The 23531-nt window shown below is 46.1% G+C and overlaps 1 protein-coding gene across 9 annotated transcripts in view; it reads right to left on the bottom strand.

The window, feature by feature from the left end:
• LOC110495767 (mitogen-activated protein kinase kinase kinase kinase 4) overlaps positions 1-23531 on the bottom strand; it is a 51241-nt gene that overhangs the window by 24339 nt on the left and 3371 nt on the right. For all 9 annotated transcript variants that reach the window (XM_036952222.1, XM_036952223.1, XM_036952215.1 and 6 more), the window contains exons 3-7: positions 6408-6464; positions 1736-1861; positions 1447-1557; positions 321-411; positions 8-138 (exon numbers count right to left, since the gene is read on the bottom strand). In XM_036952222.1, coding sequence (XP_036808117.1) covers positions 8-138; positions 321-411; positions 1447-1557; positions 1736-1861; positions 6408-6464 — 516 coding nt within the window. The remainder of the gene's footprint in view (positions 1-7; positions 139-320; positions 412-1446; positions 1558-1735; positions 1862-6407; positions 6465-23531) is intronic.

The following is a 23531-nucleotide window of genomic DNA, read 5'->3' as shown; positions in this document are numbered from 1 at the left end:
GTCATACTCTGTAGTCGTAGGTGGCCTCAGGGTTCTCGTCACAGGCGATGACCTCGGGCGCCATCCAATAGGGTGTCCCGATGAATGTGTTCCTCCTCCCCACCGTCCGGTCCAACTGGGCACTCACGCCAAAGTCCACTGACAAGACAACCAATCAGAAGAGACAAGTTGAAACTAGTTATATACAACTGCATTGCAGTAAACACCGAGACTAGGTGACTGGCTAAAATAGCTGTGATTTTGGAGCTGAGATTGGCAGCTGCAGGGTTTAGACCAATCGGGGTTGTTGTCTGTAACGTACAAAACATAATGTCACTCACCAAGCTTGACCTCGGCGTTCTCTGTGAGCAGGACGTTCTGTCCCTTGATGTCACGGTGGATGACGTGGTGGGCGTGCAGGTGGGCCAGTCCCTGAAGAGGAGGAGAGGGAGGTGTGTAGAGGTGAGACCACATGTCTAAGACCAGAGCATTGATGTAGTGGAGGGTAAAGACTTCACCGTTCTATTGACATGTGTATTATGCAACGAACAAGGAGACTGAAGACAGGAGAAGGTTAAAGGAAAGAGGAGGGGATGGAGGGGGCCGGAGGGGAGGATGGAGGGGGCCGGAGGGGAGGATGGAGGGGGCCGGAGGAGAGGATGGAGGAGGGGATGGAGGGAGCCGGAGGAGGGGATGGAGGGAGCCGGAGGAGGGGATGGAGGGAGCCGGAGGGGAGGATGGAGGAGGGGACGGAGGAGAGGATGGAGGGGGCCGGAGGAGAGGATGGAGGAGAGGATGGAGGGGGCCGGAGGAGAGGATGGAGGAGAGGATGGAGGGGGCCGGAGGGGAGGATGAAGGAGAGGATGGAGGGGGCCGGAGGAGAGGATGGAGGAGAGGATGGAGGGGGCCGGAGGGGAGGATGAAGGAGAGGATGGAGGGGGCCGGAGGAGAGGATGGAGGGGGCCAGAGGAGGGGAGGATGGAGGGGGCCAGAGGAGGGGAGGATGGAGGGGGCCGGAGGAGAGGATGGAGGGGGCCGGAGGAGAGGATGGAGGGGGCCGGAGGAGAGGATTGAGGGGTCCGGAGGAGAGGATGGAGGAGAGGATGGAGGGGGATGGAGGAGAGGATGGAGGGGGCCGGAGGGGAGGATGGAGGAGAGGATGGAGGGGGCCGGAGGAGAGGATGGAGGGGGCCGGAGGAGAGGATGGAGGGGGCCGGAGGAGAGGATGGAGGAGAGGATGGAGGGGGCCGGAGGAGAGGATGGAGGAGAGGATGGAGGGGGCCGGAGGAGAGGATGGAGGAGAGGATGGAGGGGGCCGGAGGAGAGGATGGAGGGGGCCGGAGGAGAGGATGGAGGAGAGTATGGAGGGGGCCGGAAGAGAGGATGGAGGAGAGGATGGAGGGGGCCGGAGGAGAGGATGGAGGGGGCCAGAGGAGGGGATGTATGGAGGGGGCTGGAGGGGCTCACCCGGAGGATTTCTCTGGAGATGTAGGCGATCCAGTCCTCCTTGAGCTGGTTGCCTTTAGTGTTCTTCACCAGGTCTGTGATGGAGCCTGCCCCACAGAACTCCATCACCAGCTACAAACAAGAAACACACACACACACACACACACAGAGATGAATACATAAGCACTTCTAAGGCTAAATGAGTGTCAAAACAGTAAAAGACTTTGGGATATTGCTCTGACTTATGCTGCTGTAGATATAGCAGTTCTGAGTATTCAGCCAATGGGAAACACTCCTGCTAGACACTCACCCACAGTTGGTCATCATGCCCCGGGGGACTCTTCTTGATAAAAGCACCATAGTATGTGGCAATGTTCCTGTGATGGGAGTACTTCTTGAGCATATTGATCTCCAGTTTGATTTCCTCCTCCTCGTCCTACAAACACACCATTAGTCATTAGATAAAGAGAGAAGGCCGGGGGAGGACGACGTCTTAGGAAAACAACTATCGTGTGTGCGGACGGTTACAGATGGATAATAGTCAATCATTTCCCACATTCCACAAAGGCCAAGTCTCGCGGGGGTTGGTAAGTGCCTTTGTAGGGGGGAATTAAACCCTCATTCATCCACGGCCCCTAAGCAATGTGACATGTCGGCTACGCAGTACCCACACTGCCCTAACGACTTCTTTGTTTGGGAATTAATGATGTGTGTATCTCATTGTGTGTGTGTGGTCCATGGCAGACAGAATCCATTATCCTATCTGTAAACCATCTCTCCACACGACTCAGGGGTGTGAACATTTCAACTAAATTGAGATCCTTAACATTACGAAAAATCCCAAACAGAAACGGTTTTCTTTCCACAAAATTAATATCACAGTGCAGTTACATATCATTTTCTGTGTTGCAGAGTAACCAGGCTGTCAAAGGCCTGGGGAAAGTTGTGTCATTTAAATAAAAAACAGATGAAGAGGCGAACTTTGGGCTACTTTGGTGGATGTGTGAATCCAGGAAGACGAGACATCGCGAGAGACAGATGACCAAGACATATGAGCACGGTTCTGCTTGCCCTCGCCTGCTCTTTCCCTTCGCTAATGACGCGAGCGTGTACGGCATTCCATTGTGAGACACAGCTTTAGATTGCCGAGAGATCGGCCCAGTGCACGGTTCTGACCGTCTGCCTGGTGGCCGACCTGCCTATACTGTGCACCGCTCTTCTCTCGCCATCCCTCACTGAAAGATGCGAGTGTTTTGTCTTCACAGAATTACGGCAACTTAACAGTCTCCTCCGTTCTAAAAAAGACTTAATCTTAGGAGTCACATGGGAGTCGACTCTCCAACATTATGCCATCGTAGTTAACGGATGGGAAAAGACAGAAAGGCAAGCGACAGCAGCTACGCTCTGTATGGCAATACTTTGAGAAGTTAAATGAGAAGGAAATGCAAACTTTGTGAGGTGGAATTGGGGTACAGGTGCAATGCTTAACCACCTGGAAAGGGACGCACCGTGAGACCCAAACTGTTGCTGGCAATAGCGCAGCAGCATTGTGAATTGACGTGGAATTTTATTTAAAAACATTTTTTTTTACATTTATAAAGACTTTTCATTTGTCACATCTCTAATACGACTGTACATGTATACATAAAATCCCCTCAGTTGGAACTCCATTAGAGCCCTGCCTACACATTTATTTCCAATTACAGGAGAGAGATTTAAAAAAAAAAAATTTAAATCAGGCTTTTCAGCAGTAGAATATAATGTCAATGTGCTATCCCCATTCCCCACATCCATAACCGACACACACACACAAATCAAAAATGGGGTTTTACACATCCAAGACCTAAACAGCCACACAAAAACAGCCTCCCTCCCCCACCTCACATGAAAACGGCGAGGAAGACAGCAAAAGGTCACCCCGCCAGTAGCTTAATCTCTTCTGTTGCAACAACTTAAACAATGATTAACAGTGACACCAATTGACACACAGCGAGTGTTAAACCCCTTGCCTTACAGAAAGCCCTGGTGGAAAGGAGGAGTCTGGACGATGGGGACATTGGTGCATAGCGATGCACAGTTACTGTGACGGCGGTGGTGCGTTTAAAGATGCACGTAGGTACACGTGGGAGAGCAGAGAACGGAGCTGGCTAACAGTGCTGCCCAGGACTGCCATGCCCACCTCTCCCTCTCCCAGCAACAGTAACAGTTTGCTAGGACAACAGTGAGCTGCTGTTGAGATAACAAGTGCTCTTCTACCTGGCCGGGTGAAGCTACAGAGTCATTCATACTCATATGACTGTACTTCTGTGTGTGTGTGTACGTAACCTGCCTATAGAGGTGAATTACTACATCTATCCAACATATCTTAGACTAGAGGCTATTTCAGGGCAGGTGTATGACCACGTAACAGCTGGGTGGAGTCGGTCGTCACTCGTTACCACAGACAAAGTAATAAACCCCACCTATTTCTACAATTTATCTTCTTAATTTTTATTTTATATTAAGGCTAACCTTATCAACAATGCTAACTTTATGCCTAACCTTAAATTAAGACAAAAAAAAACTCATTTTTGTTTTGGTCAATTTTAACGATAAACCTTTTTGGCTTTGTGGCTGGGGTAACTAGTGGAAACCAGGTGAGACATGCCCTATGACACCCATGGCAGGAAACAGTTAGGCAACACATCAGAGCCTTACTCATGACAGTCAGCAGGGAGTGGCAGACAGGGGGCAAGTCAGGGCATAAGAACAGAGAAACTGGTCTAGAACCAGAATGACCACATTGGCATGCAACGGAATTGAGAATTTTACTTAGCCTTTACTCTTAAACATTGCCTATGTTAAACAACATGGGCCACATGGAAGGGCTATACTGCAACGGCTATATCATAAAACTAACCACAGGTCCCTTGGGATGGGGTGGGGGTTCTCATTAGTGTGTGTGTGTGTGTGTGTGTGTGTGTGTGTGTGTGTGTGTGTGTGTGTGTGTGTGTGTGTGGCCCAGCTAGTTCCATATTCACTGGGAGGTCCTATTTCAGTAGATAAAAGCAGAATGCCACAGAGAGAGCAAAGGGCTGCCCTCCTGCCTGCCTGCCTCAAAATGACGTAATTTAGCCATAAAACATCCCGCTGGCTTTAGCTGTAATGAGCTCTGCTTATTATACTGAGATTTACGAGCGGCTGATTACGGAGAAGTCAAAGTTCTTCCTGAAATGTAGACAGGACCTCAAAGAATTTCCATGTAGACTAGCACATTCTAAATGAGGAGTTGGCTAACTACACTACAAGACCACTACACTACATGCACGTTGAACACCTCATTCCAAAATCATGGGCATTAATATGGAGTTGGTCCCCCCTTTGCTGCTATAACAGACTCCACTCTTCTGGGAAGGCTTTCTACTAGATGTTGGAACATTGCTGCAGGGACTTGGCTTCAATTCAGCCACAAGAGCATTAATGAGGTCGAGCACAGATTTTGGGCGATTAGGCTTGACTCAGTGGCCGTTCCAATTCATCCCAAAGGTGTTTGATGGGGTTGAGGTCAGGGCTCTGTGCAGGCCAGTCAAGTTCTTCCACACCGATCTCGTCAAACAATATCTGTATGGACCTCGCTTTGTGCACGGGGGGCATTGTCATGCTGAAACAGGAAAGGGCCTTCCCCCAAACTGTTGCCACAAAGTGAGAAACACAGAATCGTCAAGAATGTCATTGAATGCTGTAGCATTAAGATTTCCCTTCACTGGCACTAAAAGGGCCAGTTCAAACCATGAAAAATCAGCCCCAGTCCATTATTCCTCATCCACCAAACTTTACAGTTAGCACTATACATTGAAGCCGGTAGCATTCTCCTGGCATCCACCAAACCCAGATTCATCTGTTGGACTGCCAGATGGTGAAGCGTGATTAAATCACCCCAGAGAACGCATTTCCACTGCTCCAGAGTCCAATGGATGCAAGCTTTACACCACTCCAGCCAACGCTTGGCATTGTGCATGGTGATCTTAGGCTTGTGTGTGGCTGATCGGGCATGGAAACCCATTTCATGAAGCACCCAACGAACAGCTCGTGATGACGTTGCTTCCAGAGGCAGATTGGAACTCAGTTGTTGCAACCGAAGACAGGCAACCGAAGACAGGCGATTTGTACCTGCTTCGGCACTCCCATTCCATCAGCTTGTGTGCCCTACTGCTTTGCGGCTGAGCCGTTGTTGCTCCAAGACGTTTCCACTTCACAATAACAGCACTAACAGTTGACCGGGACAGCTCTAGCAGGGCAGACGTTTGACAAACTAACTTGTTGGAAAGATGGCATCCTATGACGGTTGAATGTCACTGAGCACTTCAATAAGGCCATTCTACTGCCAGTCTTTGTCTATGGAGATTGAATGGCTGTGTGCTCAATTTTAAACACTGAAATAGCCGAATCCACATACTTTTGTATATATTGTGTGTGTGTGTGTGTGTGTGTACATATATGTATACATACGTACGTGTATATATACACACACACACACACACACACACATACATACATAGAGAGAGAGAGAGAAGGCTAAAATACATCAAGAGCTTGTACTTCCCCAATTGAAGTTAGCATTTTCAAAGTATTTACTTCCTCACAGAAACAAACATTTATATTAATTACATTTTTGAATAGGCTAAGACACTTTCAACAACCCTGGTTAAAGCTCTGTGTCTCAGTCTCAATGTAATAACCCTGCAAAACCACCTGACATGAGGCCAATTATCCTTTAATCTGAGGCCCAAATAAGACAATGGTCAGCTGATCTGAGAGACCTGGTTGACAAATAAAACAGGCAGAGCGGGCAGTTTGTTTTGTTTTGAAATGTGAAAGGTCATCTCAGCTCAGGACTACATTGTTTCACCAATAGACCCGGCCATGTAACATCCTCCTTGAACAATACACACACACACACACACGGTGGGGGGAGGGGTTACAGTTCGTCTGAACTTCTTTACCTCTGTGACGTCCATGACCTTGATGGCGGCCAGCTGTCCAGTTTTGACATGTCTCCCCTGTAGAGACGAAGAGAAAAGGAGAAGATAGCAGGTCAGTCATCACGAGGTCGACCGAGGGTAACAGTAATACACTGATCAGCTGGGTTAAGGTTAATAAGTGTGTGTGTGTGTGTGTGTGTGTGTGCGCGCCACTTGAACTTGCTAAACATGCCTTCTTACAATAAACCCCATCTTAGCCATGTACATAGTGACCTATAATCTACAGGTGACCAACCGTCAGAGTTCTTTCCATAGACAACCATCACTTCGATTCAGTCCACTGTGTACCGTCATGTGGCTGGTTAAGCCTAACATAGATACAGAACAATCACTAGCATCCAAACAGACAGACATGGACTGGGGCTACGATCTCTGTGCTGAACAAACATTCCCACAGTCCTCTCTCAGCACCAGTCACTACTTACATAAACAGAGACAGAAATAGTCTCTTACCCTCCCCTCAGTCGCAAACCCCTCAAAACAGATAAAAGCTGCTAATAATCATCCGGATAAAACCAAAATGGGGATTTCCACTGCTGTGGGGCTGCAGTGTGTATGATAATGGCCACAGCAGTGTTGTTTTTGATGATAGAAGCAGCTGTGTATCTGAACAAGAAACACACACTTGACGACCATCTCTGGACCGTCGCCTATTATGATCCACAGTCAATTGAAAAAAAACGCATGGTTAATTACAAAAGCCGAGCAACTTATTCTCTCCAGCTACGGATGAGACAAAAACCAAGCAGCTTATTCTCTCCAGCTACGGATGAGACAAAAACCAAGCAGCTTATTCTCTCCAGCTACGTATGAGACAAAAACCAAGCAGCTTATTCTCTCCAGCTACGGATGAGACAAAAACCAAGCAGCTTATTCTCTCCAGCTACGGATGAGACAAAAACCAAGCAGCTTATTCTCTCCAGCTACGTATGAGACAAAAACCAAGCAGCTTATTCTCTCCAGCTACGGATGAGACAAAAACCAAGCAGCTTATTCTCTCCAGCTACGTATGAGACAAAAACCAAGCAACTTATTCTCTCCAGCTACGGATGAGACAAAAACCAAGAAACTTATTCTCTCCAGCTACGGATGAGACAAAAACCAAGCAACTTATTCTCTCCAGCTACGGATGAGACAAAAACCAAGAAACTTATTCTCTCCAGCTACGGATGAGACAAGAACCAAGCAACTTATTCTCTCCAGCTACGGATGAGACAAAAACCAAGCAACTTATTCTCTCCAGCTACGGATGAGACAAAAACCAAGCAACTTATTCTCTCCAGCTACGGATGAGACAAAAACCAAGCAACTTATTCTCTCCAGCTACGGATGAGAAGAAAGCCTCCATGCCTTTACTCTCTGGACTTATAATCCTCTCAACTTTGATCCCGGGGCCACTGTCTATAAAAACATCAGTGACATTACTTATCACTCGAGTCCCCGTCGAGACAGGCAAGCCTTTGGTCGAGGTGAAAGGTCACAGGTGCATTGGAGAGGTTCAGTTTTCACCCTCTGCGGGCCCCCCCCCCCCCCCCGCCCCCACTCCGTGAGCCCAGAGAACGCAGTCCTTAAGCATGATGCTTGGGTGACAATCTTTGGAAGAAAATGTGGGTTTTATCCAGAAAATGAAGAGGAATCACCGTAACATTGTTGGATATGTAGGCCAATTCACTACTCGTGACGTGAATGTATTTTTGTGACCACTGATTTCTCATGTCTGAGATTCAGGTCATGGGGAGGGGTGGACTAGAAAATAAAGCAGGAAGGAATGTAGGCTATAGACAGGAAGAGGAGGATGATGATCGATCAACCAATCGGTGTGAGATAAGGCTTCAGGAGGACCCACATTGCTCCAGCCAGTCCCCTCTCCCATATCAGTCCTAAACTCCCCTCCACTATCACACAACACAAACAGTCACCTCAACTCAAGCCCCATCCTCCAATCCCAACCTGCTGGAGCTGAGCTACAGGGGCCTTGTCTGGACACAGCAGCCAGGGAAGGAGCTGACTGACTCCGGGGTCTTTAGTGGGCCCCTGGTCTGATACGGTGGCCCTGGAGAGGTAACCTGAAGCAGGGGGTTATCACTGAGCAGGCAGCTCCAGACACTTCATAAAGCCCCTAACCACGGCCAGATGTGCTGGCCTCTCTCCAACTCTAAAGACTGGAGCTCAGCAGGCAGACAGACAACCTCCCCGCTCCTTAGACTACAACCAGATCAAGATCACACTGACACACTATTTAGCTAGTAGGCCATTCAACACAGTCTCTCTACAGACCACTGAAACCCTCTCCTCTGTTCTTCTACATTCATCCAGTAAAACCAGAAGAAAATCCCACGCGGTCCCATTCCTTCCTTGTAATCCTTCTCAAGTCAACTACCCTCTGGCAACACGTAGGCCATCTCCCACTAGAGGCGGAGCTTCCCAGAGGAATGACAGAACGCTGAAGTCACTTTACGTCATCCTACACGGTAGTAAAATAGAGCAAACCAGTTTGTTGTGAGCTAATGGACGGTCATCCATCCATGTTGTTACTGCCATCCATCCATGCCACACACTGCAAAAGCATATAGCCGTGCTGCCATAAAGGTTGGCCAAGCACATCAGAGGCAGTGAAAGGGGAGGTGAGCTGGCTGGTAATGGGGGGCTAATAGCACCAGGGGGAGGGGTCAGATGAAGATGTAAGGTGACATTTGAGCAGGGAGAGAGGGGGTGGGTAGAGGGGGAGAGTATGAGGGGGGTACAGGCATTGGGTGACGAGCTAATCCACCTTAGGGCAGGCAATGTATAGGCTAGGCTACACCTCACACACACACACACACACACACACACACACACACACAGAAAGTATAAAACACACAGAGTAGGAACGTATATTGTTGCCTCTCAACACAAACCAGACGAGCAGTGGCAAGAGAGAGATGGTCTAGTGAGCAGCAGCACGAGACGGCCCAGACAGTCTGTACTATACTGTATCTACTACACATACCAGCCAACTGACCCACTGCTGACCCTACCACACTAACAGACCCTGTCTGTACTGTATCTACTACACATACCAGCCAACTGACTCACTGCTGACCTTACCTCACTAACAGACCCTGTCTGTACTGTATCTACTACACATACCAGCCAACTGACCCACTGCTGACCCTACCTCACTAACAGACCCTGTCTGTACTGTATCTACTACACATAGCAGACAACTGACCCACTGCTGACCCTACCTCACTAACAGACCCTGTCTGTACTGTATCTACTACACATACCAGCCAACTGACCCACTGCTGACCCTACCTCACTAACAGACCCTGTCTGTACTGTATCTACTACACATACCAGCCAACTGACCCACTGCTGACCCTACCACACTAACAGACCCTGTCTGTACTGTATCTACTACACATACCAGCCAACTGACCCACTGCTGACCCTACCTCACTAACAGACCCTGTCTGTACTGTATCTACTACACATACCAGCCAACTGACCCACTGCTGACCCTACCTCACTAACAGACCCTGTCTGTACTGTATCTACTACACATACCAGCCAACTGACCCACTGCTGACCCTACCACACTAACAGACCCTGTCTGTACTGTATCTACTACACATACCAGCCAACTGACCCACTGCTGACCCTACCTCACTAACAGACCCTGTCTGTACTGTATCTACTACACATACCAGTCAACTGACCCACTGCTGACCCTACCACACTAACAGACCCTGTCTGTACTGTATCTACTACACATACCAGCCAACTGACCCACTGCTGACCCTACCTCACTAACAGACCCTGTCTGTACTGTATCTACTACACATACCAGCCAACTGACCCACTGCTGACCCTACCTCACTAACAGACCCTGTCTGTACTGTATCTACTACACATACCAGCCAACTGACCCACTGCTGACCCTACCACACTAACAGACCCTGTCTGTACTGTATCTACTACACATACCAGCCAACTGACCCACTGCTGACCCTACCTCACTAACAGACCCTGTCTGTACTGTATCTACTACACATACCAGCCAACTGACCCACTGCTGACCCTACCTCACTAACAGACCCTGTCTGTACTGTATCTACTACACATACCAGCCAACTGACCCACTGCTGACCCTACCTCACTAACAGACCCTGTCTGTACTGTATCTACTACACATACCAGCCAACTGACCCACTGCTGACCCTACCTCACTAACAGACCCTGTCTGTACTGTATCTACTACACATACCAGCCAACTGACCCACTGCTGACCCTACCACACTAACAGACCCTGTCTGTACTGTATCTACTACACATACCAGCCAACTGACCCACTGCTGACCCTACCTCTTACAACCACCAGAACACACTATGGATGGGGGGGGGGACGGAACAGAACAGACAAAGGCGGAAAGAGATGGGGGGAGAGGTCGTGGTTTACTCCATGGTACAGCATGTAGATAGATGTCTGTGCATTCTCCGATCGGATATAGACCCACACGTGGCAGAGTCAGCGAGAGACTGAAGGAGTTAAGCCAGCCACTTCAGGCCAGTAGAGAAGCCAGCCGAAGCTGAGCGGGCTGTGAGAGGAGAGACCAGTCAATAATGCAGCTGCTATTGATCACAGTGCAGCTGCTACAGCGTTTTCCTTCAGCACTTGGAGAGAAGGGGCTGTGGTCTCAATCGAAGAGGCGACTCTAAATTCCTAATAGAGTATCAGCCATAAAAACTGAGTTGCGTTCAATAAACTCAAAGTGTGGTCTCCTTCACCTGCTTGTCTGCGGATTGAACCGACGAGGTGCTACGTGAGAAACATGACACCGAAAGGAAAGTCTGTTGAAGCTCAGACTGGGCTACAGCCCCGGGTGGGAAGGCCGTCTCGTTCGCGAGGGGCTTTTGTGTCTCGCCCCTGTATGATAATGAGGTGGCCCAGCGGGTCGCTCCTCACGCACACTTACACACAGACAAAGCAGAGTTGTGTTCAGGCAGTGGTGTGGACGGCCCAGGGGCTGTGTGGGTCTTGTGACAGCCATTAGAGCAAGGGCCAGAGCAGGGGGGAGAAGAGACAAAGAGCTGCAGCGGACTGTGTGTGTAGGGAAGACACACACACACACAAAGTGTGAGCACATGGACAGATCAGGCTAACTGTATCCAAACAACAACAAAAAGAGTTTTTCTAAATATTAGCTAGGTGGCTTGCTTTTCTGAGGCCAGGAAACTGGTCCTCACATGCTAGGAATGCATTTCCTCCACCATTATAATGAAAAGGTGCCTCAGTCCCAAAACACTAGATTTTTGCGAGGAGTACTGATGACGTCACCCACTGTATGCACTTTCTGTAGCCTGAATGCGTCCTCACTGAGGTAGCCGAGACAGATCGGAACACAATCAGACCACAAAGCAACTTTTGTGCGTCTAGACCATCTTTTCAATGCCTTCCTTGTATTCTGATAGCAGAAGTCGCATGTAAGTGTAGACATGACCAGACGCACCTAGTAGTCACATGACCAGACGGACAGTAGTCTGTCCCTACAGATACGCTAATCCGTTTGCAATACCTTTAGTGTTGCTCGTTAGCTAAAACAGGTTATCTGGCTAGTTAGCTACAGTAGTTAGCTACTGCCATCAGTTGTTGTGTTATCATATTTTGCTTATCCCACAGTTTATAAAAATACATTCTGACATTTGAATATAGGGAATCTGGACACGGTAGACATTTAAAAATGTAGGTGTAGATTCATGACGCATTCAGAATTCCATAATCAGAACACTAAAGCTGCATGAACTGTCAAGTCTAGACAGGGCCTCTGAAGAAACGGGGTGAGACGTGGCCCTGTCACAGAGTGGATGACACGTTCAACACCAGATCAGCTGATTGATCCCAGAGGGATTGGCTTCAATGGCTGTCCATCACTGGTCTGTGCACTCAAATGGAATTGAAGCTAAGGTTTCCAGCATTAGTACCAAATACCAATACTACCTTGCTAGATCAGAGATTAAAGGGGCGATCTGTGATCATTTTTGTACCCGAGAAGGTAATAGGAGCTAGACTACAGTCTGTGCAGACACCATGGGGTTAACCCACTGAGACATGCCTACTGCCTATGGCCCTCCACTCCCATTCCCAGCATACTAACCTACAATTGTGCCTCCACCAACTGTGGAAGGCTAGGCTATAAATAGCGGTTAAACCACAGCTAGCACCATTTAACTGAGCAGGCCCGGTTAGCTTCCTGCTGCATAGCGCACATTAACAGGCCTGTGTACTGGAGCTCAACACCGCTGCTTGGAGCCCCTCAGAGACATGTTTCCAAAGCTACACACACACACCTACATAGATCTGTTTATAGGAGAATGAATGTTCAAGAGGATCTCTTAACTTGTCTTCATACTGGTTCCATTTTGGTCCCTCGCCCGTACCACTTTGGGGTTAAGCAGATCTGACCGAAAAACTATTAGCAGACTGGGAGGATCTGGGTACACCAAAGGGCCTAGTGGATGTAACAAGGAGAGGGAAAAAAAAAATGGACCCCAGGCCAGCATCATCCTTGCCGCTTCACTCCGATGCTCCCTCAACTCCTCCTCCTGGGTTGGCCAGCCAGCCTTTAATGTGCGGAGTCCTCCCAGCAATACACAGTTTGTCCTGGGAGGTTAGTGCAGAGCGAATAACCAAAATTACAATGATTTTTTCCCGCTTTTTAAACAATTAATTGACCGACGTCAGTTTAATTATTTCAGTTCCATTCACTCATTTTTTTGAGCTCAATACAGTTTCTCTGGAGATAAATCAGATCTAGCCTGAATGTGCGATGTAGTAGGGGACAAATGTTCTACATACAGTACCAGTCAAAAGTTTGGGCACACCTACTATTATTTCAAGGGGTTTTCTTTATTTGTACTATGTTCTACATTGTAGAATAATAGTGAAGACATCAACAATATGAAATAACACATATGGAATCATGTAGTAACCAAAAAAAGGTGTTAAACAAATCAAAATATATTTTACATTTTTCAAAGTAGCCACCCTTTGCCTTGACAGCGTTGCACTCTCTTGGCATTCTCTTAACCAGCTTCATAGGTAGTCAGCTGGAATACATTTCAATTAACAGGTTTGCCTTGTTCAAAGTTCATTTCTGGAATTTCTTTCCTTCTTAAATGCATTTGAGCCAATCAGTTGTGTTGTGACAAGGTAGGGTTGGTATGCAGAAGACAGCCCTATTTGGTAAAAGATCAAGTCCGTATGTGACTGACCGCCTTGATTCCGTGTTATGTAGCAACATTCGAAATTGTGTTTTTTATTTTTACATTGGACAAAAGCAGAGGCACAGAGATACACAGCGGAATATCATACACTGCATTTGAGGAACAATGGGAAAGAAATTCTGCTTTGAAACTTGTAACTTCACTTTTGAGAAAATTACCTTTGAATGTTTTGGTACCTGCTGGAGAGCTTTGTCTACACCCATTCAGCATTGTTCACACCCTCTTAAGCTTTAGCCCCACCCATCTCTCCATGGATTGATCTGAGCGTTCTGTCCTAACAACTGTCAAGCACTCAAGCTAACTGGCTAACATGAGAGAACCGTTCACTGACCATTTTACTCACAATAAGAGCTAGTTAGGCTGTTTTTTTGTCATCCAGAGCGTTGGTGACTGCAATGCTTTATCTTGGCCAGGTCGCAGTTGCAAATGAGAACTTGTTCTCAACTAGCCTACCTGGTTAAATAAAGGTGAAATAAAAATGTACAAAATAAATTTAAAAAATAATTTTAAAAAACTGTGCTGCTGGCATCAATTTACGCTTTTTTGCCAACGTTTACTGACACCGGCAAAATGAAAACAGGCGTTAGGCGTTCTTAAATTCATCAGTTATTCTGCGCTCTCACACAGAGGAGTGCTCTGAAATCAGAGTAGATAGCCAGAGCAAATTTTTTGATTAAAAAAAATAATATAAAGTTTTCATTCAAATGGTGAAGTAGTGACACACGACATAAGCCTAGTTTCCTGAAACGAGTCGCATATTATGGCAAGAACAACTCAAATAAGCAAACGACAGCTCATCATTACCGTAAGACATGAAGGTGAGTCGAACTGAAAAAATGTGAACTTTCACAATTTCTACAACCGCAGTCGCAAAAATGATCACGCTCGATGATGAAACTGGCTCATGAGGACCGGCACAGGAAAGGAAGACTCAGTGTTACCTCTGCAGAGGATCAGTTCGTTACAGTTACCAGCCTCAGAAATAAGCAATTATCTGCACCTCAGATTGCAGCCCAAATAAATGCTTCACAGAGTTCAAGTAACAGACAGATCAACCTCAATTGTTCAGAGGAGACTGTGTGAATCAGGCCTTCATGGTTGAATTGCTGGAAAGAAACCACTACTAAAAGGACACCAATAAGAAGTAGAGACTTGCTTGGGCCAAGAAACATGAGCAGTGGACATTCGACCGGAGGATCTCTGTCCTTCTGTCCTCTGTGTCTATGTGAGACACAGAGTAGGTGAACGGATGATCTCCGCATGCGTGTTTCCCACCATGAAGAGTGGTGGTGGTGGTGTGGTGGTGCTTTGCTGGTGACTCGGTCAGCGATTTATTTAGAATTCAAGGCACACTTAACCAGCATGGCTACCACAGCATTCTGCAGTGATCTGCCATCCCATTTGGTCTGCGCTTAGTGGGACTCTCATTTGTTTTTCCAACAGAATAATGACCCAACACACCTCCAAGCTGTGTAAGGGCTATTTGACCAAGAAGGAGTGTGACGGAGTGCTGCATCAGATGACCTGGCCTCCACAATCACCCGACCTCAACCAATTGAGATGGTTTGGGATGAGTTGACAGCAGCGTGAAGCAGCCAACAAGTGCTCAGCATGTGGAAACTCCTTCAAGACTGTTGTAAAAGCCTTCCAGGTGACTACCTCATGAAATTGGTTGAGAGAATGCCAAGGTAGTGCAAAGCAGTCATCAAGGCAAAGGGTGACTACTTTAAAGAATCTCAAATATACTTTGATTTGTTTAACACTTTTTTGGTTACTACATGATTCCAGGTGTTATTTCATAGTTTTGATGTATTTATTATTCTACAATGTAGGAAATAGTACAATAAAGAAAAATCCTTAAATGAGTAGGCTTGCCAAAACTTTTGACTCTAGTTTAAGGGAGAAAATGTATTAATTAACTACAATAACCATAATCCATTGCGCTCTTACTAGTCCGGTCTTTATAGGAACTGAGATGGAGAGAAGAATCTCGATCTGAAAATACATGATCTAAAAGATAGCTGATATTCAGCAGTCATAAATGAATGCCTTCTTTGCTTTGATGAACTAGTAAAATAGTGATTTTGTCAGACAGCGTAGGCTGAAGCTCTACAGAGATGAGATGACTTGGAATGAAATAGTAGTCATCAAATAAAACGTCATGAAATTGTATTAATTGTTTTATTCTGTGTTACATCATTCAACCCACATAATGCAAAGTGCATTTAATGTCCACCCCAAAAATATACCGAAAACAGTGATTATTTGTAAAGAATCGAACCAAAAACTCTCAAAAAGGACTAAAATCACTCAGCATTAGTTGGAGGATACCCACCTCCATACGGACAGACTGCACCACCACACCCTGCCTGGTCTACCCCCTCCACTACCCACATGGCAGCCTGGGTAGATGGCTAAGTGGTACATAGAGGAGAGATGGGGAAGAGGAGGAGGAAAAGACAGGGAGGGGCAGAGACTGGGGATGTCTAGACGATTAGGAGGCAGACAGGTGTGCTTGCGTCTGTGTTGCATCATCCGTCACTGGCAGTTCTCCTTTGTTTAGCTCAGGACTGAGTTTAGAAACCTTGCTCTACAGTGATGTCATGGGTTTAGATCCTGGGAAGTTTGCCTTTCATTCAAGGAAAAATGAAGCGCCGTTAAATTATCTTCATCCTTATGTCTCCAATATTAAAGACAGCTTAAAGTGAGGAAATTGAAATCCCAACTACAAGTTTCTGATGCCATTTTAGGACAGATGAAATGTGAAAGCAAAGCCAATATAAAGGCAATAGCCCAAATACAATATGGAAGCTAGCCCAGTATGGTTCCTTTTCAGCGTTACTGCCACAGAGGGTTCGATGTTGCTCATGACCTATGACCTTTCCTCTGTACCTGCAAGGGGGGGGTGTTACATGTGGCCTCTATCACAGAGACATGGCACCGTGTCAAACAGAGTGTTGGAACCAGTGACCCTCAGTGTGCACCTTACAAATCACAGAACTGGGCCAAGCTATTTAAAGCTGCAGCAGACCTCTCACCCTGGGTCCACACAAACCTGCCAAGTCCTTCCCCTGGCAAAGCGGACATGGGCGAGAGAGCGAAAGAGTGGGGGAGAGAGGGTAGGGGGATGATTTGAGGTTATGAGCAAGCAGGAGAAGTAAAAATGGTTTACACACAGGTAAAATGAGGGAAGGGGGCAAGAGAAGGGAGAGAGGGGGAAGGAAAGCAATGGAGTGCAAAAGAGTGAGGTCACAGGAGCTGCCAGCACCACGGGACTGTGGGTATATTCCCCCAGCATCCCTGTAGATTCGGCTAACATGGACTGCAGAGTAGAAGCCGGTGGGTGGTGAGGGAAGAGAAAGAGGCATGATGTTTAAGAGAGGTTGGCACATCATAGGGATTAAGAGCGCTAGGGCACCACCAGCCCTGCAGGCCTGACTGACAGTGGCTGGCTAACTAGGTCTATATATGGCCATTCTGTACAGCCCAGTAGAGGGAATCCTCCCCCACATACCAGGCACCAAAGGAAGAACTTAATGAATTCTTCAGGTTTTGTTTTTATCGCTATCATTTTCTCTTCTCAGACACACCGGAGGGCTCTCCATCCCATCTCTCAGTGCCAGCTGGTCTGGGGCCAAAGAAGAGATCAGACTGATCTGAGAATCCCATTGTGGAGTCAGTCAGTGCAGGAAGAGGCTTTTCAGGGGTATAGAAATAACATACAACTTCAGCCTACCACCACAATGGGACTAGGAGGTCATGGCCTGTGTAGTAGTAGGCAACAAAAAATAATGTAAATGATGGTGGTAATATGAAGACACTGCAAATTCAACAACTAACTGTATTGAGATGTAGGACCACTACATACAGTCTGGATCAACCATACAAAGCTGTGCACATCGGAGACCAGCATGGATATTGATGACTTTCTCCTTAATGAGACAACGGCCAATAGTTCAGTGGCTAGGGGAGCACCATGAAGACACCGGCTGCTGAAGATGGGGTTGGCTGGGGAGGAAGAACCACTGCCACTTTGTGGGTATTGAGAAGAGGACTGAGTTCCCACAAACACTATGTCAATGCCGTTCAGGGAGATTGTAGTGCTGCAGCAAGCCATAACCCCCAAGCATGTATTTCGCCTCCCTCCTATTTCAATGCTTTTAGTGCAATTGGGACTAGTACCAGGGTTTATCATAAGCAATTAATTAAGAAATATTGAGAGGCAGAAGGAGGGGGGGCGCTGGCAGTACGATTTGGTATAAAACAATGTGATTGGGGGAAATAGCCTAAGCTATTGCATCCACAACTAAAGGATCCGCCATTTTGAAATGTTTAGTGTAACATTACAGCAGCCAGCAGCACCACCACATTGACAATTTTGAGAAGGGTCCTCCAGTAAAAATGTAAGTGAGAAACGGTATCTACTAGCTTTCATTCCAGTGCAAGGTGAGAATTAGGGATGTTACTGGGTAACCTCTGTCGAAACGACATTTGGACTGGTCTTGCTTATCATTCTATTGGTTTAATTTGCATAATTTAGTGGAAATAAATTGGCATGTATGTATTTTCGTTAGACGCATTTTTTTATCACATGCGCACAGCATACAGATCCTAGTTCGAGGAGCGGAATAGCCCATCACCTGTCAGACAGCGCGAGAGCACCTCAAAAAGCTGGTACTGGACTGTAACGTGTGGTTTTAGAATGTTTTTGAGATGGCCACTATAAAAAAAAAAAAGAGCTACTATTTTTATTTCTCAATCTCAACTCGTAATTCAAGCTCGCTTGCCATTCGGAAGGCATAGGCTATAGTCAGGCTAACAATGCGTCGCCAATCACTTTGCAACGTGAGCGTCAGGCAGCATAATTGTTTGAAACCTAAACGTTTTACTTAACTTCAAATAATGAGGCATATGTTACCTTACTTCAAAGTAATCCAACCGAAAGTGCACAACAAAACCACTTCTCCATGCAAGTCATACGTTTATAGGACAAATATGCTCACGTTAAATCCATTTATGAGTATCCTGACGCATCACTTGTGTCCAAATCTTCATGTTAATTTTTATTTGGTATTCCAACAACATGCGGGAGAATAGCCACTAACTGCTACCTGAATAGTCTATATTCAGTAGTCGAGATCCCCGGTATAGCCCTCGTCTCCCCTAACCTGCAGCAGATGTGTTCATAAATGCGCTGCTACTCACATAAAATGTTTCAGAGATGTCAAGTTACGATGTCAAAAAAACAATCATGCGTGACTCTGGTTCTTTTTCTGCGTTTGGTCCGGACTGCGCTCTCACCTGCAGCGAACCGCACCAACGTACAAATTGAATCAGACCAAAATCACCCTTTTAGAGAGAACCATGCTGCATTGTTTAGTACGGATAAAGTTCACACCAGTCCAAACGAACCGAACTAAATAAGTAAAACGGACTAAGGGGTTATACCCCCCAGATTGGGGGGAAAAAAAGCACACCAAACCAACTTGGTGTGAAAGCCCCCTTACAGGCTGACTACACCATTCACGTCATGTGCGTGAGCATTGCAAAATAAATTTAGAAATCTGTTATTCAATTATTGACCCACACTACTCGCACCAACGAACGTCTGCGTTGCCACGGGCTAAAATACAAGTCAGTTCTATTTCTGACACATATCGCGCTGCAAGTCCTGCCTCTCCCATCTCCTCATTGGTTATACCCACATGGGTGACTGAAAGACAAAATAGGTCAGTGGCGGTAATGCACCTAATTTATGAAAGTTGCCAATCGCAATATAAAGTCAAGAGAAGAAAAGGCCTGGAAGGAGTGGAGATTACTAGAAACGATTCGGTTGACCGTTTTGTGTGTGGATTAATTGGTGGAGTAGAGGACCTTGTGCATTTCAGGTAAAGTAACAACTCAATGTTTATATCCCAGGACAAATTAGCTAGCAACAGCAAGCTAGCTAAATAGTACAAATTAGCTAGCCATTGCAAGCTAGCTAGCTAAATTGCCATAAATGTTTAATGCTTTTCGACCTGTCCCCAAATTAATATAATTAGTTCAATCTATGGTATGTGGGATGCTAGCATCCCACCTGGCCAACATCCAGTGAGATTGCAGAGCGCCAAATTCAAATAAAGAAATACTCATTATAAAAATTCAGAAAAGATAAACCTATGTAAAATAGTTGTAAAGATTAATTTCTTGTGAATCCAACCACGGGGTCAGATTTCAAAAATGCTTTACAGCGAAAGCATACCTTACGATTATTTGAGAACATAGCCCCGCAGACAAATCATTACAAACAGTAACCAGCCAAGTAGAAGAGTTACAAGTCAGAAATAATGATAAAATTAATCACTTACCTTTGATGATCTTCATATGGTTGCACTCAGAAGACATTAATTTATTCAATAAATGTTCATTTTGTTCGATAAAGTCTGTCTTTATATCCAAAAACCTCTGTTTTGTTTGCGCGTTTTCTTCAGTAATCCACAGGCTCAAACGCAGTCACAACAGGCAGAAAAAAAATCTAAATTGTATCCGTAAAGTTCATAGAAACATGTCAAACGATGCTTATATTCAATCGTCAGGTTGTTTTTAGCCTAAATAAATCGATAATATTTCAACCGGACAATAACGTCGTCAATATAAAAGGTAAACAAGAAAGGCACTCTCGGTCGCGCGCATGAAAAAGCCCTGTGACACGGCAGGAGGGTCCACTCATTCAGACTGCTCTTACTCCCTCATTTTTCAGAATACAAGGCTGAAACAATTTCTAAAGACTGTTGACATCTAGTGGAAGGCATAGGAACTGCAATTTGAGTCCTAAGTCAATTGATACTGTAATGGCATTGAATAGAAAACTACAAAAACAAAAAAAATCTTACTTCCTGAATGGATTTCTCTCGTGTTTTCGCCTGCCAAATCAGTTCTGTTATACTCAGACACCATGATAACAGTTTTGGAAACTTTAGAGTGTTTTCTATCCAAATCTATCAATTATATACATATCCTATCTTCTGGGCCTGTGTAGAAGGCTGTTTAATTTGGGCATGCTTTTCATACAAAATTCCAAATGCTGCCCCCTACCCTAGAGAAGTTAACCTGTGTGTCGTTACCACATTTGGTGTGGGGGACAAAATAAATGTATGCACGATGGCACACGCGCGCAGCCTGTTTTGGTTCCGTATTAGTTTCTAACTGAGATTTTCCATCTCTGTCACATATGGAAGCGGTCGCATTAGGCGAGCTGTTTACAACTGTTCACCCGCAAATTGCATTTTGGCAAAAGTTTCAAAATGACATTTTAATTAATGGCTGCTTTATTACAGGAACTGCATGTTCAATAATAGGCTACAGCCTTTTGACTGTAAGACGATAGGCTTGCAATTGTTGCATCTTTCCATTAAGCTCTTAAATGAAAAATGTCCTTCCTTGTATGCATACATAGCAGGCTAGTTTCTGTTGAAAAAAAATGTAACGTTTGTTGACCGGTTAATGAGGGTGGGTTAGTCGACAGCAATATTTACCGAAATTTGCATCCCTAGTAAGCATATAAAATGATGTCACCCTTCCCTGGACTGTCACACCCACATATTGACAGTTAGATAAGACTTCAAAAAGGTCATTCAACTGGTTGGCCAAGTCAATCTAAACCCCCGAGCTACCACTGAGCTTAACAGTAAGATCTAAACCTGGCACGAGCCCCAGACAACAATCACTGCCACCATGCCTCTGCTGCTGCGATTGGCTGCAGGCATTTGAATCCAGAAGAGCCACATCGTGCAGCACGGGGCTGTGATATGGCATTTCAGCTCTTAGAGTGCCTGCAACCCGCGCCTGTCAAAAGCTCCAAATGAAAAGGTCAGTCATTCAGTGAGGTACTGTATGTTATCTGGGCTAGCTGCATCAATCAGGCTGTGGCGTCTGGTTCTGAGATGAACAGTGTCACAAAAACATACCCACAAGGCAAACGGTTTGAAAACAAAAAAAAACAAACAGAAGGGGACAGAGATGAGGTAGTTCCCCCAAAAAACGTCAGCGTTTCAAAACTGTAATTCAATGCAAGAAATTAGCTTGGGCCTTCAGAAAAGACGAAATAGACTGTGCTTGATTGTCTTATTGTGAGAGGTTTGAATGGGTGAAAAACTACTTTGCAAAGAAGAAGAAAAGCCTCACAGAAAGAGATAGAAAGTTGTATTTCCGGAACAGGGCTAGTTGATTATTCAGCATTTGAGACCCGACTGATGAACACATCCTTTCAGTGGGTCTGGTGGTGGTTCCCAAAGAGAGCCAGAGACAAAACCAGCTTTGTAATGAAGCTGCCTGGCCATGCAGGCTCTGTCTGGGGCCCAGGACAGCTGCTCCTCCTCCTCCAGTTCCAGCTAGCACCCCTCAGTCAGACCACACGCTCACTCATCTGTCTGATAGTTAACTAACAGTGTTACTGCACTGACCTGGCATTGGTGTCAGGCAGCTGATGGAGGTAGGGGAAAAAAACACAAACACATTATCTACACTGCTCAAAAAAAGTAAAGGGAACACTAAAATAACACATCCTAGATCTGAATGAATGAATTATTCTTATTAAATACTTTTCTCTTTACATAGTTGAATGTGCTGACAACAAAATCACACAAATATTATCAATGGAAATGGAGGTCTGGATGGAGGTCTGGAAATGGAAGTCTGGATTTGGAGTAACACTCAAAATTAAAAGTGGAAAACCACACTACAAGCTGATCCAACTTTGATGCAATGTCCTTAAAACAAGTCAAAATGAGGCTCAGTAGTGCGTGTGGCCTCCACGTGCCTGTATGACCTCCCTACAACGCCTGGGCATGCTCCTGATGAGGTGGCGAATGGTCTCCTGAGGGATCTCCTCCCAGACCTGGACTAAAGCATCCGCCAACTCCTGGACAGTCCGTGGTGCAACGTGGCGTTGTTGGATGGAGCGAGACATGATGTCCCAGATGTGCTCCTTTATTGGGGGTGTCTTGCTAATTGCCTATAATTTCCACCTGTTATCTATTCCATTTGCACAACAGCATGTGACATTTATTGTCAATCAGTGTTGCTTCCTAAGTGGACAGTTTGATTTCACAGAAGTGTGATTGACTTGGAGTTACATTGTGTTGTTTAAGTGTTCCCTTTTTTGGAGCTAAGTGGTAGACCACACAATCTCACAGAACGGGACCGCCGAGTGCGGAAGTGCATAAAAATTGTCGGCCCTCAGTTGCGAAACTCACTACCGTGTTCCAAACTGCCCCTGGGGGCAACGTCAGCACAAGAACTGTTCGCCTGGAGCGTCATGAAATGGAATTCCATGGCCGAGCAGCCACACACAAGCCTAAGATCACCATGCACAATGCCAAGCGTTGGCTGGAGCGGTGTAAAGCTTGCCTCCATTGGACTCAGGACCAGTGGAAACGCGTTCTCTGAAGTGATTAATCACGCTTCACCATCTGGCAGTCCGATGGACAAATCTGGGTTTGGCGGATGCCAGAAGAACGCTACCTACCCCAATGCAGTGACAACTGTAAAGTTTGGTGGAAGAGGAAAACGGTCTGGGGGTGTTTTTCATGGTTTGGGCTAAGCCCCTTAGTTCTAGCGAAGGGAAATATTAACGCTAGAGCATACAATGACATTTTAGACAATTCTGTGCTTCCAATTCTGTGGCAACAGTTTGGGGGAGGCTCTTTTTCTGTTTCAGCATGACAATGTCCCTGTGCACAAAGCGAGGTCCATACAGAAATGGTTGGCCGGGATCGGTGTGGAAGAACTTGACTGGCCCGCACAGAGCCCTGACCTCAACCCCATCGAACACCTTTG

Source organism: Oncorhynchus mykiss, chromosome 18 (assembly GCF_013265735.2).
Source record: "Oncorhynchus mykiss isolate Arlee chromosome 18, USDA_OmykA_1.1, whole genome shotgun sequence".
NCBI lineage: Eukaryota > Metazoa > Chordata > Actinopteri > Salmoniformes > Salmonidae > Oncorhynchus > Oncorhynchus mykiss.
The sequence above is the reverse complement of the archived record's forward strand: the minus strand, read 5'-3'. Positions and strand labels throughout refer to the sequence as shown.